Below are 21,550 nucleotides of genomic sequence, written 5' to 3'. Positions count from 1 at the left end.
ATTTACTTTTTTTTATTTATTTATTTATTTATTTATTTATTTATTTTTTATCCTAAGAATTACCACAAGGAAATGGCAATGATTGAAGTCTCCATTTCTTCATCTCCTTGCATTCCCTCTTTGCATGCTCCAAAGCTCCTCTCATATACTTCAGCACTTTCTCCTTGTATTTCATTGGAAGCCCTTTTACATTTTCCACATCTAACCATTCCCTTTTACTCTTCAAATTTTCTTACTTCTCCCATTCTTTCTACTCACACATGGAAACCATCTTAAATGTGCTGTTTATAACACTCTCAACCACCCCACATCTCATTGTTTCACCTTTATTTGACACATCACATCTCTTAAGCTCATTATTTTCACCATCCATTCTGCACACACTGATATTTCTCAAGTAACTCATTTCAACTGTTTGCATCCTTGACCTTTGTCTTTCATTCCACACTCAGGTTTCACTTGCATATGTGTATTGGTACAGTTATTTCACCATGGAGACCCTTTGCTTACTTTCATGCTTACAGGCCTTCCTTTCATCATATACTGTAGAGATTCAACCTCTTTCCTCCTTTGCACAGGTCTTTCTCACAATCTCACTTGCCTTGCTTGCATATGACTGAACCAAGTCACTTAAATTCTTGTGCCTCTTTTGTATTTTTCTCCATTCAGACAAGTTGTTCGTTCCTTTAGGCATCCAGTTCTCTCTCTTTCTCTAGATGGATCCTAAAAATCAATCTATTCAATTTTTCTCCTTTTAAAGAGCATCACCTTTTGTTTGCACTGACCTTTAACATCTGACTTGTTCACACTATCACACTTATTTATCAGTTTTTCCAGGACATCTTCACTTTCTGCAGTCACGGTTGTATCATTTGTGAACAAGATCACATAAAACTATTTACCACTGTCTCATATGCACATTTTCACGTGCTAGGTATGTTAGATTAGTTCAGTAGGGTGTAGTGGGAGCTGGAGGGTGAGTGAAGCTCTGAGAACTGGTGGATGAGGCAGCTCTTGTTTATTGTCTTTGGTAGAAACACACACAGTTATCTTACATTTGTGCTTTTCATCATAGGTTTCATATTTTATCAAGGCTCCTAAAATGATAGACATTTCCGACACCTAACAAGACATGTCACTGAGGGTGTGTCCCTTTTGCCAGTAAGTATTTGGGATTCATCTGACCTCTTACCATTGGCTGTGTTACTGTGTAAAATTACTGTATGATAGGAATATAAGGGTTTGTTGCATGCATCCTCTCAGCCACTCAGTTATACTTCTTTATCAAGCTTTTTGTTCTTCCTCTTTGTATTGTTATTTGATTATACAGAGAACTACAACAAAGTGTATTTGAGTGAAAGGTCTTATAGGAAAGGTTGCTTGAAAGATTTGGAAATTTAATTGAAATTAACTGACCAAGCACTTTGAATAAATTGTGGAAAAGTACTTGCATAACACTGAAATATGTAAATAGTGTAAATATAATGTTTTATATATATATATATATATATATATATATATATATATATATATATATATATATATATATATATATATATATATATATATATATATATATATATATATATATATATATATATATATATATATATATATATATATATATATATATATATATATATATATATATATATATATCTTTATGTATTTATTAAGAAGTCCAGTCCAAGGCCTGTGCAGACATAGCATGTCAACAGCCTCATTTTATATTATTACATCAGTCATCACTCAACACATTTCAGTGTTGCACATGTAGTGTTCCATACAGCTTCCCATATAGAACTATTGGAATCTGGAATGATTTGAAGGAAGAGGTGGTTGCAGCAAACAGTGTACACATGTTTAAAGGGAAACTAAATAAATGTGGTTGTGGAGACTGAACAAAATGAGCTTTGGCTCATGCCCTGTACAATACAACTAGGTAAATACAGTTTATGGAAGATGAATGAAATTTTAATCTTTAATGATTGAAAAATTTGGAGATCAGATTATTTCTAAACTCTTCTGAAGAGACATGAACCAGAGGTGAGGCAGCACCAGCACTGCACAGTGAGACTGCAGCAAGATGCAGACACATCATCAGATAACAGAGCTGAGTGCTCCACGTTGTAGGGATTGTACTTTCCACTCCTCAAAAATATCAAGGTAACTGCTCTTACAGGACCTGCACACTACTCAGCCTCAGTCTGTCAGTCCCAGAAAAAGTCTGTTAAATTGTAAGATTGTGCATTGTTTAACTAGAAAGTTTGTAAGATTGTGCATTTTTTTTTTTTTTTATTTATTTATTTATTTATTTATTTATTTATTTTATTTACCTTTATTTTATTTATTTTTGTTTTTGTTTTTAGCAAACAAAAAAAGTGTTGAATAGGGAGAGATGAAGGCTCTTCTTCTGGCTTGGCATAAGATGTTGGATTGGAAAGAAATTGATTTATTGTGAGCAGAATAAGGAAAAATAGGGATTGCTTATTGAATAATAACTTATTGGTGAGTTTTCAGTTGTCGTAACTACAATGGTATGTACTTATATCACAAATTATGGAACAATATTGAAATGATCTTTACAATGCCATGAGTTATCAGTCATCATATTTGCCATGTTTGTTCTCAAGTAGTATAAAATTTGCCAACTCATATCAATAAGCTGTTTTATTATAGAAGTCCACTTGATGATATACCTTGAAAAGTCTGATACTCACTGGAGGATGGTTGAGTTTGTATTTCCCTGTATTATGTTGACAGTGGGTGGCAGGAATTATGGTCACACACTTGCACATTCTGGCTGTATCATCACTTAAGATGGTAGCAAATGGAGGGCAAATACAGGTGAACAGACAACCAGTTGAGTATAGAGTCCAGCAGGTAGGCAGGAGCAGTAAGGGGTCAGGCAGTCTGGTGCCTTCTCACTTCTGGTGTTGACAGGCTTGGAAATACCTGTCACCCCCTTGCTTCTCAGCTTTCCCTCCACCACATAAATATGCTGGTAACATCCCCAGTTAACTATCGAACTGCCATTTAACTCTACAGATCAGGCACAGCAGTCTGCTCATTACATATATAAAGATGATTGCCTGGCCAGTCTTATGCACTGATTGTAAATTCCTTATTATGATCAGCATCAGTGACTGCCAGAAATCTTATTATTCCCTTACTGGATAGCCTTGTGCAAAAGTCACCCATGCTGTGTTCCCTGCATTTGCTTAACACACTAACCCCTGACCACTTCCACTCACATGCACTGTACTCCATCCATCCATCTCATTCTTGGCACTCCTCTCCTCTTTCCATCTTTCCTGTCAGTCTCTCAGCCTTAAAAATATTCCTCTCCATCTGTACTACACAATGTTGATCATACATCCACATTTCTTGCTCTATCTTCACTTAACTCCACACATTTATCACTCAAATAACTTATTTCATCTCTTGCAATCTTCAGTTTGTGTCTGTCAGTTGGTGTCTTAATGCTATCACATAATAGATATTTTTGACTTAACAGTTAACCAATTTCTCCCTTGTTAGGTCCCCTCCTTTTACTTAATCTATTTTACTATCCTGGCTTATTACTCTTCCCTTTTTTTTTTTTTTTTTTTTTTTTTTTTTTTTTTTTTTAATACAAATAAAAGGGGTATTGGTTTGCATAGTGATAACTTGAATAATTGTAATGGGCAAGCATGTTTCATATTCAAGCATGATGGTTTACAGTATACAGTAAAATCCCTCTTATCCAGCATCAATGGGACCGCCAACATGCCGGATACTTGAATAGAAGTGAAATTATGTCCACAATCACCACCCTACATTCACGCATCTTACCATAACAAAGATCAGCTGATCTTAATCAGCAGCTGATCTGATCAGCTGCTTAAGTGTAAGCACAACACGCTTCCTCTTTTCTACAACTTTAGGCATGTTGAAGGCGTCAGGCGATAAACAGTGCACACGCGGGACTGAGTCACTGAGTAAATACAGTGCAGTGGGCCGCGGGTGGCGCGAAGCAGTGCGCTCTGGTGGCGAGGGGACAAAGTATGCCTTGCGCAGGAATTTTAATCGATTTTATGAGTACACATTGATCTTTTATTGATTTTAAGGCTCGGGGAAAAATGTGCCGGATACTTGAAGCTGCCGGATACTCGAATGCCGGATGAGAGGGATTTTACTGTATGTGGTAGAGATGTAGATGATGAAAGGATGGCAGGTACAAAGTGTTTAGATTTATGGGGATGCTGCAGGCTGTTAAGTGTACAACACTAAGTTCAGAAAAGAAACATGTTTAAAATGCATGTATTCTGTTACTTTAATTAGATGACATTAGTTTGGGGTTTTAGCAGAGTAAGAAAATACAAAAACTGTAAGGCCAGTTGACCTTCATAAAACAGCTCGTGAACACTTAAAACTTACCATATGTTATATCCATCCATAAATCACTTTCTTTTAAAACTGCTAGAGGATGTGAGAAGAAAATAGAATTGATTAGGCCACAACATATGAAGTATGGTTTTGCATCAATGTAACTGTAATTAAGAATAATACATTTCAGACTTAGAAGAGTGTGTACATAACTTTACAGTACAGAAAGCACTGTATATATCTCCAAATGAAGATTTGATGAATTCATGGGTAGGAATGATAGGTAAATATTTTTTTTGTGCTTTATATGAAGACTACCATCTTGTATCATCTTTTATACCCTTATATTACTTTGTTCTTAATCAAGTGTAAGTAATGTGTGTTTAATCCCCTGCAGCAATGTGACAAAGATGAGGAAAAAACAGATCTTGCTGCTGAAGATCGGCGTGGTGGTGTGGGTGTGCGTCATTTACGCCTTCTTTCTGCACAAACCGGCTGCTACTTCTACACAGGTGAGTCTCACCATTACTGGAGCAAGAGACCTGTTGATATGTCATTTACCAAACATTGCATGCACAAGAAATACATATCAGAGAAACCCTAACCATTCTCCAAGTAAGAATTGGTGTCCTTTGCTTTTTCATTCCTATCTCTGTTAAGTTGCTTGCAAGTTATGCTCTGCTGGGCCACCATTACATTCTTGTCTGCTTTCTCATACATCAGACAGTAAGATGTGTTTGTGTTTTGGTGCCAATTTGGTTTTGTTAGGGTGTTTTGAGAAATGTATGTCATGCATGGCATCCTGAGGTAGTCTTGCTGCATAGATTGGCAGAAAGTGAGATGGTTTAGGTAAGAGTAAAGATATTTTTAAATAAAATTTTTATTGATATGAAGTTTAAAATGCAGCCACATTGAACCACAAATGGCTTGAAAGGATAATTATAAGTATGGCAAGCCTAAGATATAATATTATGCATTATAGAGTTTGTCTTTATTCAGGTTATAATATATTACTAAAAGGAAAGACCAGGAAATCTCTCTCTCTCTCTCTCTCTCTCTCTCTCTCTCTCTCTCTCTCTCTCTCTCTCTCTCTCTCTCTCTCTCTCTCTCTTCTCCCATGAGTGTATCTTGAACCAGAAAAAAAGAAACAAGTGCAAACCAAGTAAAAACATGTCTATGTAAAACAGTGAAATTTGGTAGACAAGAATGTTTGCTTAGCCAGGAGACTGCCAAAAGAATAGGAAGCTTGCTGGTTTTGAAGCAGTAAAATTGAGATTGGCAGAGAGGAACCATGCAAAAGATAGCATCATTGTAATCATGAAGGATGAGCTTTGTGTAGAAATGAGTGGGTAAAATAGCCAGGCACATTGAATATGACAAGTAAAAGAAATAAAGAAAAATAAAAGCAAAAGTTGCTGAGGATTTCCAAGTGAGTGTGTTAGGAGAGTCATGGGAGGAGAATTGAGTGATTGATGAGGGGATCTGTACCCAGAAATTGAGTGTAACATCAAGCTGTATTTGTGCTGCACCCTGAGTGAAAAATTGAAATATTACACTTTGTGCTGCACCCTGAGTGAAAAATTGAAATATTACACAAGTGGAAGAGTATTTCACAATAATTGAGCACTTCCTCTCAGTAACCTTTCAATAAGATTTGTGAGGACCCTGGTTTAAACTCTGGATTTGTCAGTCAAACTAGGTATGTGGAATCTAGGCACTGGCTGTGCAAATATGTATTGTTGGTAGAATTTTATGAGTTCATCCTCTTTTATCTCATCCTGTGAACAGAAATTGACAAATTGTACAATTTAACATAATGTTCAGTGACTTTTAGGATTATTAAATCCATTACTCTAATGTGAATATTTAATATGATTTCCTATTACCATAGCTATATAAAACACTTACTGGCATTTTCTCCTTCCCGTGATTTGAACTCTTTCAGGAGGGATGCTTCAAGGCACTTACCCTCCAGCTTTGGGTAATCCATTTGGTTGTTCTCTTTGGAGACTGGCTTGTCTTTTTTTTTAAACTTCCTTTTTGATACCCAAGGCCAGTGCCACTCTTACATTTGGCTAATAGAAAAAAGTATGAATGGCATGCTGAACTTATGCTCTTTTTTTATCTTCATATCAATTTTTATTCTCAGAAGTCTCATGACATCACTGAGCAGCTGGACAAATTGGAGGAAGAACTCAACAAGCAGTCCCAGTTCTACAGCGTTCTGCTTAATAAGCTACGGACAATGCATCAGCAGCAGCAGAACTTAGGGGATGAGGCAGTGCTGCAGGTAAGCTGCTGTTGCTAAACAATGCTAGTATCACCACTGCAGGGCTTCCACAGAACAAGGAAGGTTTTGTCAAGTGAAAGGCTACACAAAAATCTTAATTATATAATTTGGCTCATATTTGCAATGTGCTACAGTAAATCCTCTAGCCCTCACAGCTTATCTGCCATCCCTGTTCATCCCCCTTACCATAAAATAAAGGCAAAATGAACCAATAAAAACAGTACCTACTTGTTTTAGTTGAAGTGAACACTTTTTATTATTGTAGAATGTAGTTGTGGAGTTTATTCTTTGTGTAGACATTAAACACTATTCAAGATAATAAAGCAGGTATTTCTCAAATGGTAGACTCATATCAAATTAATTTTATTCTTTTATCTTCAGTTATTCTTTCATTATTGTATCAGTATGTACTGCAACATAAATTTTTCAAATGGTAGACTTAGTTCACATAGTTAAATTTCTCAGCTTAACCATAATATTTTTCAAACATCACTCTGAATCACTGGTTTGCTAACCACAACATGGAAGGACATATCAGAGGAACTGCTGAACTCTGAACTGCTGAAGATTCCCATACTGCTGCAGCATTCAGGCTTCTCTGGATACTGGCTTGGGCTTGAAGAATGATAAGATTTTCTTCTTGTGGGCTTCATGTTGTTGCTTGATAACAGACCTTAAGATCTCATACAGCAGAGTTGTACTGATCTAAGTCATCATAGGCCATCAGGCCTTGTATTGCCATATCCAAATAGAAACAAAACTTGGACAGCTTCGTTTTCAGGGTGGCGCTGCTTGGCAGTGGTGGTGAACAGCAGGAGCACATGGTGGGCCAAGTGGTTAAGTAGGATTCATACTTTAAACAATTTTTTTTATTTACCCACCATTTCATGACTTAGCATATCTTTGTTGTTGTGAGTGCATGGCAGGCCAAGTAGTTCTCAGAACCATACTTTAATCAAAATATTGCTTGCCTTAACTCAGGTGCCAAGTTGTTGTTGGAATTGTACTTTAATCAGAATATTTCCAGTATTTTCTAACAACCAAAATATTTCCAGTATTTTCTAACAACCACCATCTTATGATCTGCTAGCCCTTATGACGTGGAAGTTAACAGCTAATCAAATAACGAGTGAGAGAGGTTTTATTGTCTTGTTTTATTGGTGGAATTTTTTTAATCTGTGTGTAGTTTCATCAGGAATCTTAACTGTGCACCTCCTACCCACAGGACCCAATAGTTGAGTCACCACTACTGGATGGACCAGTCCTACCTGTGCTGCTAATTGCCTGCAACAGAGATGCTGCAGTGCGGCGCTCACTTGACTTGCTGCTGAAGTATCGGCCCAGCCAGGAGCGCTTCCCTATAGTGGTGTCCCAGGACTGTGGGCACCGGCCAACCAGGGAGGCCATTGAGTCATATGGGGAGAAAGTGACCTTAATTCAGGTAAGGAAATTGAATTTTATTGCCATAGCGTCAGCAACCACCAGAAGAAGATAGATATGATGAAGACTGAAGTAAGGGAAAAAAAATCACAGAAGAAAGGAAACTTGAAAATGCAGTTCCAAAGTTTCAGCTCATGCTTTCATAAAGTGCAGTGGTAGGTGCAGCAGCTCTTGAATGAGGAATCCCTAGAGAAAGGGATAAGTGACTGAGAATACTGGTTAACTCTTGCCAAATATATAAGCTGCCACCTTGTTGCTAGAGGCAGTTTATTTTGAGTTCAAGAATCTGGCTTAAGTAGCAACATTTACTGTATTGTTATGCTTTGTAATGATAAATGATGAACTGAATACATACTTCCATTAATTTTTCCTTACTAAACTGCATAGCCATAGGTATCTTTGAATGGTGGTAACAAATAATATTCTAAGATCTTAACTCAATAACTACTTGATCTTTTTTCCATTGCTCTTCTAACCACAGCATCTTTTGTTTTGTGTGCTTTTGTAGTTTTGTTGATTGGCTTTTCAGCATGTCAGTATTTATGAGAGCATGTGCTTCCCTGACAGCAGCTTCTTTCTGTTCAGCACCCAGATCTGAGTGACATAGAAGTGCCTCTGAAGGAGAGGAAGTTCAAAGGTTACTTCCTGATTGCCCGACACTACCGGTGGGCTCTCAACCAGATGTTCCAGAAGTTTGAATACGAGGCCGTCATTATTGTGGAGGGTGAGCGAGCTTGTTTGTATTTTGGACTAGTTAGTGTTCACTCAGTAGAGGATAAACAGGAGTATTTTGGAGTGAAAACATGTGTTGATGTTGAATACAGTACTCTTTACAAGTGACCCACTTCTGATTGCAGTAAACAAGAGTGACCTGCAGAAGCTTAGAAATGTGATTTTTAATCTGTGCAAAAGGCATAAATTAAGAGTAAGGTGATAGGGTTTGAAAAAAGTAAAAGTGAAGTGGTTAATTTTTATGGGATCATATGGAGTAAGTGATGCCCAAAGGAATGTGAAATTATGCATAACAGAGAAAATGGAGCAGGTTCCTGAACTAAAGTATCTCAGATCTTTTCCTTCACTATAGATTTACCCACTTTTCTTCCTTTCACTGATCCTTCTCTTGTCCATCTGTCCGTGTATCTTTCCTTCACTAAAGATTTACCCACTTTTCTTCCTTTCATTGATTCTTCTCTTGTCCATCTGTCCGTGTATTTTTCACAGAACTGTGAAAGTGGATAAAGCTCTGGATCGCATGGTGACAGTAAAGACTACATCAACCTTAATTTTTCAGTTACAATTGCACTTTTCCTTCTCAAAAACCACTTCTTCACTCATTTGCTTTCAACTTGTGCCTCCAGTGCTGACTCTTGACTTCCTTAACATTATGCTACATGCTCATTGTACATCATCTGACTTTAGTTTAGCACCAAAATGTGCTGCTGAAGAACAAAGCTGTCATTGTCAGTAATCTTAATTTTCTTTATGGGTGCAGTCAAAAAATTTTATTTATTATATTTAAATTGAAAAAAATAGAAAAAAATGCAGTGTGATACTTTACTTTCAGTTGTTTGAACAATGCATGGATTGTCTTCAGATGTACATAAGGTGCACTTTGCAGTCTATTATCTAGAGATATTTTATTGATAATGAATTGATGCAGTAATGATTGCATGAATGTACTTGCTTGAGAATATTACAATTACAGAAATGGTCATGTGAGCAAGTATATGGTACAGTGCAGGCATTGTTGTTTATGTATATTACAGTAATAAAGTAAGGAATACAGCTCTGCTACTCCTATTTAGTGAACAATGATAAAAATTTCATAGCCAAGAGAACTCTGATTATTTATTACTTGTTACTGATTCTTATTCCTTCCCACAGATGACTTGGACATTGCACCAGACTTTTACGAGTATTTCTCCGCAACGTACCCTGTTCTGCAGGCTGATCCAACTCTGTGGTGTGTGTCAGCATGGAATGACAATGGTAAGACTTGCTTAGCTTGAAGGTGGATCCATTTCTTAAAAGATTCCATCTTTCACTATCATGACTTCTATTCAGTTACTAGTTAGGAAGATAGTAATCTTTCATCAGTATAGAAATCTGTGCCAGTTTTAATTCATACTCTGATTTTATATACCATCAGTAATCTAAATATAACTTTTATACTTAGCTGCCCAAAAGCTTGTTGATCCATGTAGGTTTTAAGTTTTCCTTGTCTGCTGATGATGAAGTTTGAAGAGTTTGAAATGTTGCATTCATTTGGTATGAAATATTTAAATGCAAGTTGTCCAAGGTGCTGATTTTAAGGGAAGGGGGAGGAGGGGGAGGGAGGAAAGGAAGGGCTAATTGTTGCTGATTTTTTGCTGGCTCATCAGGCCAAACTAGCCTCTGCACATTTCAAGATTCTTTTCTTTCTGTCTCCCTTATTTTAAGTGGTACTTTTATTTTATCCAATACTTTATTATCAGAGCATAGATTATGGATGTAATATCAAAATTGATGAAGAACAACTGGAAGATAGTTGAAAATGTTTATACTTTTTTTCATGGAATTATCACTATAAATGGAGGTATGTGACTAAGGAAAGTTTCCTGAATACAATGGTTTCATCAGATTTTAAATGAGGCAGGAAGGAAGGGTGATGAGCAGTTTTTCATGGCAACCTGTAGGCTCAAGACAACAGTGGCCAAGTGTTGTCTGCCCTCACTGGTGCCTTTCACCTACAGCTTGTGGGTGCAACTTGAGATAGAAAGTTGCTTACCACCTTTCTGTCCTAGCTAAAATCTAAAAACACTATGTTCAGGAGAACTTACTCTATCATATACCACTGTTTTTAATTGCAACATCATGATAATTCTATGAAAAAGCAGCACAAAACAAAAAAAAATTGTTAACTCTGTCCTTGACTTCAAACCTGCATTATCTCTATTCTCTTAGTTTTAACTTTTGTAATCTACTGTCTTTCTTTTGTCCAATGATCAAGATACCAAACAAGTTTTCCACAAAATAGGGAATAGAGGGAAGACAAATCAAACTCCTTGGTGCAATTGCAATTGGAGATAGCGTTGAAGGAAGCATGTAGGTATTCTTCCACTACTTGACGGAAGCATGAAAATGGCCAGCTTCCAATAAGAGTCTTGATTCAGGTCACTGAGATCACCATATCCAAGCAGTGACCACTTGGCCCCCAACACAAATACAATCAAGAAGCTAAAAGAAGAGAAATTGGTGAAGATCACTGGATTGAAGTGTTTAAAGCCTGAGATTGATTAATTGATTTGGTTACATGGTACCATTTGAGGGAGGTTGTTCCATGAAACCAATTGATACCAAAACCTACAGTGAGAAGCCACTAAGTTAGTAGTGGTGCCACCAACCAGGCTTCACACTTCACCTCTGCATGAAGGTGACCCTCCCCACAGCAAGGAGTAAGGTGAAGACCTCAAATGGAAGGAAAAGTGGATTAAAGAAAAGATACATGCAAGGAGGAGTTTTACCACATGACAGGAATGAATGGAAAACAGTTCTATGTAGGAAAATATATGAATGGAGAGCAGTTCCATGTAGGAAAATATTTGGAAATGTTTGTTTCCCTTAAATGCATTACATACTATTTTTTCCAAGTTCACAGCCCACTTCTATTAAAGAATGTCTGCTTCATAAAACTAAGTGAGAATTACATTGTGTGATGTCCATAATAAAAATCAGTATTTATTTCTGTTTTTGCATGATTTTCTTAAAACTCATGGTGTCATTTTGTTACTCAAATCACTTATAGCTTCTGCATTTAAAAAGATTCCTCCTAGCCTTCATGTAGGAAATATGAAGCAAGAATATGTGCCCATGTTCTGTGTGTGACAGGAAGGTTAAATAAATGTGAAAAACAGAACAGACTGATGTTCAAGTTACCACACAGGGAAGGCAGATCTGGTGGATGTGAAGAATGGCACTGGCTTGCTGTACCGGACAGACTTCTTCCCTGGACTGGGGTGGATGCTGACCAAGGAGCTGTGGGAGGAGCTGGGCCCCAAGTGGCCACGCTCCTACTGGGATGACTGGGTGCGCGCACCTGAGCAGCGTTCTGACCGAGCATGCATCAGGCCAGAGATTTCCAGGACACGCACCTTTGGGAAAAAGGGCGTCAGCAAGTAAGGGCCTCAGTATAGGCTTTTTTTTTATAAATTTGATTTATGATACTATACACAATAAATACATCACTTTTGTCTTTAAAGCTACTATACTAAAAATGAAAGTTAATTGTAATTCTTATTTTTCAGTGGCCTGTTCTATGAAAAGCACTTAAAACAAATTTACCTGAATGATGCCTATACCTCATTCACAAAAATGAACCTCACCTACTTAATGAAGGTACGACTTATTCTGCAACTGAAAACAATTAACAAATATAACTTATATGAAAAAAAAAGATAACATCATGGATGTAAGAGCCTCATGAAAGGACTTGCTTTAATCCATTGTCTCCCAAACCTGCAGGATCATTATGACCTGGTGTTTGAGAAGCAGGTGCAGGCCAGCCAGGTGGTGACCATCAATGATGTGAAGGGCGACCGCCTGGCAAAGGGCGGCTTCTACCGTCTCATCTATCACACTAAAGACAACTTCAAGAAGCTGGCCAAGTCTTTGGGCCTTATGGATGACTTCAAGGTGAGCTGCAATCAACAAGTTATGCCAGTCTGTACTGCTATTAAGTTGACCATAAGGCTAGTTGATATGACTGAAGATAGAGCAGTGATTGAGAGATTAGAAAATAAATAAAATACATGCATTCCTAGGAATTCCTCTTTATGATACTTTAATTACTGTTATAGTAAAGATCCAAACACCGGTCTTTGATTCATGTTCATACTTCTGCAAAATCTAAATGCACAATGCATTTCCCCTTATACTAGTTCCTGAAACAATTATGTTCCTGGTCTGCTCTGATCCACTAATTAATCCACTAATTTTTTATAGACTATGTTCCTCACTTGCAACCTATTAATGTTTTTTCTCAAACCAGTTCCCTATATTTAAGTCCTACTTTGTTTCCTCCAGGCTGGGGTTCCAAGAACAGGCTACAAAGGGACAATAACATTCTTCTATAGGGGCCTGAGAATATTCCTTTCACCAGGCAACAACTGGAAAGGTTACAACCCCAGCTGGAGCTAACACCACCCAGTCAGTAGGATGTTCCTGGGCACAGTGGCTGTCCCCCTGGTGTTTGTACCGGTGGAAGTGAATAGTGAGCCAATATTTTTTGGTTAGCAGTGTTGGTGGCAAGGTGCAGCATTCTTTGGGTTCAGGGTTGTAGGCTTGGTTAGTTTCATCACATATCAGGATTCGCATTGCATCAGTTATCACTTGTTCAATTATTCATCCATCATTTTACTCACGTGCACACCATCATATGTGATTTCCAAGAAAATTTTAAACAGATTCCTTTGCAGTTAGGTTTTCCTTCTTCATCCTGTCTTGTTCTTTACGAAGTGTTTTCTGTACTCCAGGCTGCAAAGGAATGGACCAAGATCTTATACCATAACAGCAAGCTAGATTCTCATTTATTTATAATTGCACACACACACACACACACACACACACACACACACACACACACACACACACACACACACACACACACACACACACACACACACACACACACTTATTCCTAACATCTGTATGTGGCTGTGGGAAATTATGGCCTCTACATAAATTACAGAATCTTGTTCTGTTAATGGTTTTCTTCCTAGCTATTAATTCATGATAAATTTGCAAGCTGTTATATATTTTTATATAATTTTTATCTTAAAGAAATGCAAAGACATCTCGAGTTAAAAAAAAAAAACACTTAAATGCCTCATCTTTTTCCTCTTTATTTTAAAACTGAAAGTGAATGCATGTTAAATATGAAGTTAATTTATAGACCTTGCATATTTCTGATTATAAACCTGGCACAAAATTTCCCCAACAGTTTTATTATTTTAAAATTAGTCTATAATTATACTTATTGTGTGACATGAATTAATTATGGTGTTTGTTAATAAAGTTCACAAATAGGTTTTATTTCACAGGTCTGTTTTTTTTTTTTTTTTATTTATTGTTAACTGATATTAAAGATTTGTTCAATTTGTATTAAACATTAAATGAACACATTTAAGACTATTGTATAATTCAGTAGTAAATTTTAACTTTTTTTCTGTTTTTTTCTTATTTTTTGTAGAAGGTACAAAATCCCATAAGAAGAGATCCAAGCTCTGCTCTTGTCCCTCTTGGTCACTAAATAGGGAGTGTAGACATTGCCTGACTGGGGCTGGCTGTAAGGTGAACTGCCCATGTCACCAGCACCATATAGGTGGCAGACTGTGGAATATCACATGCCAATACCAATTAGTTTGTGCTGTTCATTTCTTAAATATCACTATACAATTGCTCAAACACACCTTTGCAAACGTGATGTCCTTTCATATTTATGCTGGGAAATATTTCCCTACCTTTCCCATTAACTTTAAACATAAAGAAAACATAAGACAAGCGTTGAATTACAAGCAAAATACTAATTGACGTTTATATGATGTTTACATAATTTTGTATGACAGATTGTTTGTTGATAATCAACAGCACCAACGAAAATGTAATGGGAGTAAATAATGAAATGTAACACTTTTGTTCAAATATTAGATTCTTTTTGCTATACTGCTCTAGATGCTACTTCTTAAAGGCTGGGGGGAATATTAGCAAGAAAGTGAAAAGAAGGCAAACAAATCTTGGCATAGCACTAATTCATACTTAACTTAAGGCACAAAAGAGATCACTAGTAATTCTGACTCTTGGTATGCAAATTGGGTAGAACAGTGGCATGCAGATCACTCAGTTTTGTTCACATGACTAGTCAGTGTGTTCAGGCTTAAAATATTCTGCATGTATCATTTCTTACTACAATGATAATTTATAGCTTTGTAGAGGTGAAGCTTTCTACACAGGTTCTCTCAGCTATGAGCTGAGCACACTAATCATCAATGGACTGCTGGTGGTACAAATGTACTGAACTTATAGAGATGGGCTTTGTTGTTCTCTTAAGCCTTTACATCTTCCCATGTCAGATATTTGCACATGACTGTTCACAACATATATAGTTTAGGGTATATTGCTGCCAAATGTTTATCAGCCTACATCTAACAGTGACAAACTTTCTGCCAAAGCCTATCAAAACTTTAAACTAATCTGCAAAGAGCTTTTAGATTTGGTTATCTCTATCTTGCTTTTGAGCTTATTCATACCCTATCACTTTTTTTTTTTTTTCTTTTTTTACCATTCACAACATAAAGGGAAATGAATTCCTGCCAAACCTCCACGGTCCTGTAATGAACCTGAACCAGAGGCACGTCTTTCTGCCAAAGCTCATCAAGTTGCATCACTCGACATTCTGTGACAAGGTCATGCAAACAGGTGTTTTGGGTTGTTCTGAATTCATTCACCCACCTCCTGTGTCACTTTTTTTCCAGTTTGATAAGACTTGAAAAGTTAACTATTTCATATTTTGGGCCCTGATACTGCTAGGCCTTCATATGTGTATACATGCAAGTACATTGGTAACCATCCCTCATATGCATAATAATTGTTTACATATCCTTATTAAAATAATTAAATAAATATAAAATCTGGTTAAAGCACTATTGCATATCCCTATCTCATCCCCCTCTCCTTCCACTTCACTGACTATGCAGATGACACTGGCCATGGTCATTGACCATGCCACTGATTTCTTGTTTATATTCATTTCATCTTGCTGCTTCTGAAATTCAAAACTATTTTGTTGTGATACTCTCACTTTGCAGATGTGTAAACTACTGTGTTTAATGCCTCCAGCACATGGTAAAAAGTGACATAATCCCAAGAATAAAAAAATGTTAATTACATTAGAGAGAATAGGAATGTTTAGGTTTTGCAAGTTACGGTTTTGCTAAGACTGTTTATACAACAATATAATTGGGTCTCTACCTCACCTAAATGACAGCTCTGCACTGCCTCTGCCAGCAAGCACTAATGTCCTGCTACCCATGTCCTTGCTCCTGGTCTCTGCTTGCCACACAGTTCCACTCGCACAATGCAGCCTGCAAAGCATCATGCAGCAATGCATCAAACAAACCAAACAAGTAGCTCATCATTATTTACAATGTGATGGCAGAGCAATGTGCCACCACACTGTAAGGGCTTGCCCTTGTTTAACACCTTCCATGGTAGATACCAGGACAGGGCAAAACAGCACACAGCTCGCTCACCATCATCACTACCACTCTGGAGAGACTCTGGAGAGGGGGGAAAAAAAAAAATCTGTATAACTGTAATCAGAAAGAGAGAGAATGTTTAGTCACTAAATAGTTCCTGCAATGTCAATAAAAGCTATAATGTTTATTACTAAAAACATTTAATTAAAATGCAGGTTGTGCTAACACAACACTGTATACTACTAAGACAGGTGTGATGTACACAGTCAATATGAGTATGTAGATTCATGTTTTATATCTACTACCTCACTGGCAGGAGGGAATGTTATGCAAGACAACAACCAGTGCACTACACGTTAGGAATACATTCTGATCCTCCATACTCACAAAGCTGGCAATATGAGTGTACCTGCTGCTGGCCATTCAATCACCCTTTGTTTCTGCCATTCTAGATACCTTTCAGGCCTAAAAAAAAGACTAGCAAATTTTTATACCAAGAAACAAATTGCCATATACTGAGGTCACAAATGATCCTGCATGTGATACTGCCATCCTCAGCCACACATCACCAAGACTTAATCCCAGCCATATCAAGGCTGATCAGATTAAGCTTCCATCACCAATTGGTGGTTGCCAGAAATAAAGTTATGGAACTCCAAGGTTAGGTAAAATATCAGTACATCAAGCTACTTAAGCAGTCAGCAGCTGGTGCATTTATGTTGCCTGCTTAGGGAGCAGTGAAGACCTTTCCCACCATGTGTAGCGGGCTGGGTAGTTGTCTTACATAAAATGGCCCCTTCCTGCCAACATGGTGGGCAAGAGATGAATCAACACCTGTTCTCTTTAGGTAACTGGAGTGGACTGTTTCACATTCTCTACCACTCTATAAATTTTCCTTCTCTCATTTTACATAACAATCTTCCATATTTATTTACATTATCCTCATAGTCCACTCTCCACATTAAAGACAACTCATTTCCACTGCCACATGTCTTTGCTGTGCATTCCAAGTTTTGGTCTCACTTGCATTATCAATTTAGTCTACATTTTCCAATCCATTCAAGCAATAGTATGCATCCAATCAGTTACAGCTTAGTAACAAGATAGAATATAATGTAAATATGAAGGTCTGTATTGCATAATACAATATACAATGCATAGTTACCAGACAGGATTTTACAAAGGACTTTGGTTGCCATAACATCAGTGTTAGTGTTATGATTAATTGTGCCAAGTGACTGTGATACTTTTATTACATCTTATTTGGCTATTTTATCACTCACTATATTTTTAAGTGTTAGTCGCTGATTTTATTTATTTTTTTTTCAAGTTTGTTAATCATTGAAACATTTTTCAGCAATGCAGCTGAGACTTGGAGAACAAATGTGTATCATGCCTTGCTTCAGTTTCATTAAAATTACAGTAACCAACAGAATACTTAAAGAAACAATCCATACCAGTGCTTTAACAAGAGCTAAATTTAGTGATTATTGCAATTTTGGACTTACTCTCAAGAAAAATAAGCACAAAGTTTGGTTTCATTACCATAAATCTTTATAAGGAATTGAGATAATGAGAATTTTAATGGACACTGACTTTTCCACAATATCCAAGGTCATGCAACTATTCATGTTACAGACCAGCAATTATTTTACAGCCAAAAGGCAACTTGGTCACATATAAACAACCACTGCCTCTACCTGTAACTCTGACAATAATATGAAGTTAAGGCTAGGTGATCAGCATCAGGGGACCAAGCTTGGCAGCTCCTCACCTTTATTCCTGATATGTCTCCCATATGACTAACAGTGGTTTGTCAAGATGAACACCACTGAAAAGTTAATTTTGCAACATTAAAGGGGTGCATGACAATCCTTCACTGAATTTCTAGAGGGTATTTTATAGAAAAGGACAATGTGTTGTGCCCTCAGCATCAGGTCCACAGGGCACAGCAATGCTACATCCCACAGCAACACTTCCGTCCCTTAACAGTGCACTCCCATCTGTAAATCACACCTTGTTTGTCAGACAGAAAACAGGTCACATGGAAGCATAAAGCATATAATTAGTGTGTAAATGAACTCAACTAAAGACTTATGTACTCATTTCAAGGAATATAGTGAACTCCCATGTTACCAATACCTATGTGGATTCTGACATGGAAAATACAGAAACTGTTGGATGGATGAATGTGTTATCTATGGCAAATGCAAATTTAACCAATAAACATTTACTACTTAGATGCTAAGTGATAAAGATATAATTAAGTTGAAGTAACGGACTGCAGGGGCGGTTCTGAGATTTAAGGAGAGTTTTGGCTTCAGACTGTTGATGCTTTTAGTGACTAAAAGGTTTTCTTCACATTATGTAATTTGTCATGTAATTAGTCTGATATGAGATCTGACAGCTTTTTTTTTTTTTTTTTTTTTTTAGAGAGAGAGACAGGAAATGAATAAACTCTCTATACATGCACATACAATGATACACAAGAAATGCCTTCACATCAAAGTACTGGTACACTCATCATCTGAGTACACAGTATCAGTGTTTGATCCTAAAGCCAAAATGAATGGATGCCACATCCAGTACTGCAGCACAGGCAGCTCTTGTCTGTTACATTCAACAATCTACATCATGCTGTGAGCCAGTGAGACAGAAATTATAGGCGTAATTCTTAGTTACATTACCTCATTGTGAAATTCTAAGATATTCTTTGTAGCAATGATAAGTGACAATGTTACTTACTGTCAAGCCTATTTAGGGTGTCTTTACTTCACTTGACAAATGAAGACATCATGGTGGTGACTATATATACAGATACTCACAGCTACATTCTACCAGGTGCTTCTTTGCCACTGGTGTCATTCAAGAGGAGGTTATCTGAAAGTCATGCACTGCACCACTACAAAAATACTTTAGATAAAGTGGGCTACCTTTTATAATTATTAGATTCTACCAATGCAAATTTCCCTCAGATTTTGTGACAAAGGTTATACTAATTATTATACATATGTACATGTATGCTCTCTCTCTCTCTCTCTCTCTCTCTCTCTCTCTCTCTCTCTCTCTCTCAATATGACATTCTTTATGCTGGTCATTTATCACTCAATATCCATCATCACAAAGTTAATCTTGTTCACTATATAGATACCCTGCTATGTGTGAACTTTATTCTGTTATCAGCTACGTACTCTGGCTCTGATTAGGCTGATGGAGCAACTTGTGAATGAAGACAACACTCCATAGTCTGATGTATACGTGCTGCACTTGAGGTCTCTAGAGGTGACAGGGACAAGCCAGAAAGAGCCGTCCTGCAGCTTTGGTCAGACACTACCATTTTGAATGAAGTGGACAGCACCCTGTAGCCTGCTGTATCAACACTACTGTACATATATTATTACAAAGATATCTCTATCATGTGCCAAATTCCTAATATATTGCAGGAATACTGCTGTGTGTTTCCATATGATGGCAATATTTGTATAACATATTGCCTCTGAGTCAAGCTGGACTGCCAGGCATTGTATTATTGCCCCCTTCTGACAGACTACAACAGCCAAACTATTGTTCAAGTTATGTAGTGAGAGAAAAATGACAGGAAAAAAAAATGCTGATAAAGCACAGTACCATAAGTCACTGTCTAATTCATATGGTGTAGGGTGTCAGTAAATTTGAGCTCATTTCTCAGTACAATGTTACCAACAATTCCAGTTCATGAGGGAAATAACACAAGCTTGGTTGTGGTATAATGAAGAGCAATAGGTGACTTTACTCAGCACATATGAGGTTACATTCATACGAGTTTTCAGGTTGATGCCTCTATAATACCATTAGCCCAAAGCACTTTACACTGACAACAGAGTTCCCATGCCCACATAATGATGCACTCAGTTCCAAGTCACCTCATTAGTACGTTTTTCTTCTGTCACTTACATTACTAGATAGGTACCATGTGTAACAACAGAAGTCAATATGTTAGAGCTTGGAATAAAATTTCTAAGCAAAATGGAAATAAGGTTTGAGTTTTTGTTATATGAAGTGTGAAATGGTATTATCTCAAATTACAACTTTGCATAGTTTTGTATCGATATAAAGATAATACAAGTGTACAATATGGCGGCCAGTGTTAGATTATAGATTCTATCAGAAAAGTAGCATTTATTTGATAAAATACATATGTAGTAGCAGCAGTTCCATATGCAACAGATGTACATATGTCTTTTATATGACTAATTTTGCACAAGTTCACCAATAACAGTTGTGTGTTTATACAGTGCATGCTGATTTTCAACATCAATATTCATTATTCAGTTCTTCATTGTATATAATTATAAGTTTTCATACAAATATAAATAATTTTATTGTTTTCCTTGGTGGATCATTGAACACAAAATAAGAAAGATACATCATTCCATATATATATATATATATATATATATATATATATATATATATATATATATATATATATATATATATATATATATATATATATATATATATATATTTTTTTTCTTTTTTTTTTGCATGAGCATTACTTTTTATAGTCATGAAAGAGTGAGTGGCTAGTAAAAGGGTGATAACTGCTTGAAGTCTCTTCAAAATCACTATATCCTATAATAGCTTTTGACACAATATTGAGTACAATAAAGAGATAAATTTCTTGGCTGTTTCAGTACATCATCATTTTCACTTGAAGGAATGATTTGTAGAATCTTTAATGTACACTACAGGTTATAAAACAGATCAAGTGGCAAGAAAGCCCATGTAAAATGTCTCAGGATGCAAGCTGATCCCTGTTCACCACCACAGACAGCAGTTGGATAGTCTGGACATCACATTTCTTGTAAAATTTATTAGCCTAGTAGCCCCAGTAAACCACCAAATCTTTTGTCAATGTGTGAAACTTTGTCAGCTTGGACTACGCAGTGTTGTACTTCTTTATGCAGGTAGGTTTTTGTGTTTTTCAACATCTCTTATGTAATATTTTGTGTATCATAAGGAATCACTTACTGAATATGGCAAGTAGTAGACTGTGTGTTATTATGGTGAAACAGTGATACCTGATGAAGATATTGCTGCAAAACATGAATGTTTAGCTCTTGTGCTGAAAGTTCAGTGTACCAAGCCATCGTTTTTTTATGGATTCATGATGATTCGGACATTTGTGGAGGGAATGGCTCACCCTGCATTACCAAAGGATTATACCAAGAAATTATTA

The 21,550-nt window shown here is 36.7% G+C and overlaps 2 protein-coding genes across 6 annotated transcripts in view; one reads left to right on the top strand and one right to left on the bottom strand.

Annotated features, from left to right (window-relative positions):
- Positions 1-14,297, top strand: part of LOC135095137 (alpha-1,3-mannosyl-glycoprotein 2-beta-N-acetylglucosaminyltransferase-like) — a 24,226-nt gene extending 9,929 nt beyond the window's left edge. For 4 of the 5 annotated variants that reach the window (XM_063995931.1, XM_063995924.1, XM_063995915.1 and 1 more), the window contains exons 2-10: positions 4,766-4,880; positions 6,518-6,658; positions 7,884-8,099; positions 8,684-8,822; positions 9,983-10,087; positions 12,021-12,252; positions 12,382-12,472; positions 12,599-12,769; positions 13,160-14,297. In XM_063995931.1, the coding sequence (XP_063852001.1) occupies positions 4,779-4,880; positions 6,518-6,658; positions 7,884-8,099; positions 8,684-8,822; positions 9,983-10,087; positions 12,021-12,252; positions 12,382-12,472; positions 12,599-12,769; positions 13,160-13,273 (1,311 nt within the window). In that variant the 5' untranslated portion in view covers positions 4,766-4,778 and the 3' untranslated portion in view covers positions 13,274-14,297. Of the gene's footprint in view, positions 1-4,558; positions 4,652-4,765; positions 4,881-6,517; positions 6,659-7,883; positions 8,100-8,683; positions 8,823-9,982; positions 10,088-12,020; positions 12,253-12,381; positions 12,473-12,598; positions 12,770-13,159 lie in introns of all 5 variants that reach the window. The other variant, XM_063995906.1, reaches the window with a different exon arrangement.
- LOC135095123 (RNA cytidine acetyltransferase-like) overlaps positions 13,682-21,550 on the bottom strand; it is a 26,651-nt gene continuing 18,782 nt past the window's right edge. Inside the window, exons 20-21 of the mRNA XM_063995886.1 lie at positions 16,108-16,215; positions 13,682-14,464 (exon numbers count right to left, since the gene is read on the bottom strand). The gene's annotated coding sequence lies outside the window, so the exon portion shown is untranslated. The remainder of the gene's footprint in view (positions 14,465-16,107; positions 16,216-21,550) is intronic.

This window comes from Scylla paramamosain, chromosome 3 (genome assembly GCF_035594125.1).
Source record: "Scylla paramamosain isolate STU-SP2022 chromosome 3, ASM3559412v1, whole genome shotgun sequence".
Lineage (NCBI taxonomy): Eukaryota > Metazoa > Arthropoda > Malacostraca > Decapoda > Portunidae > Scylla > Scylla paramamosain.
The sequence above is the reverse complement of the archived record's forward strand: the minus strand, read 5'-3'. Positions and strand labels throughout refer to the sequence as shown.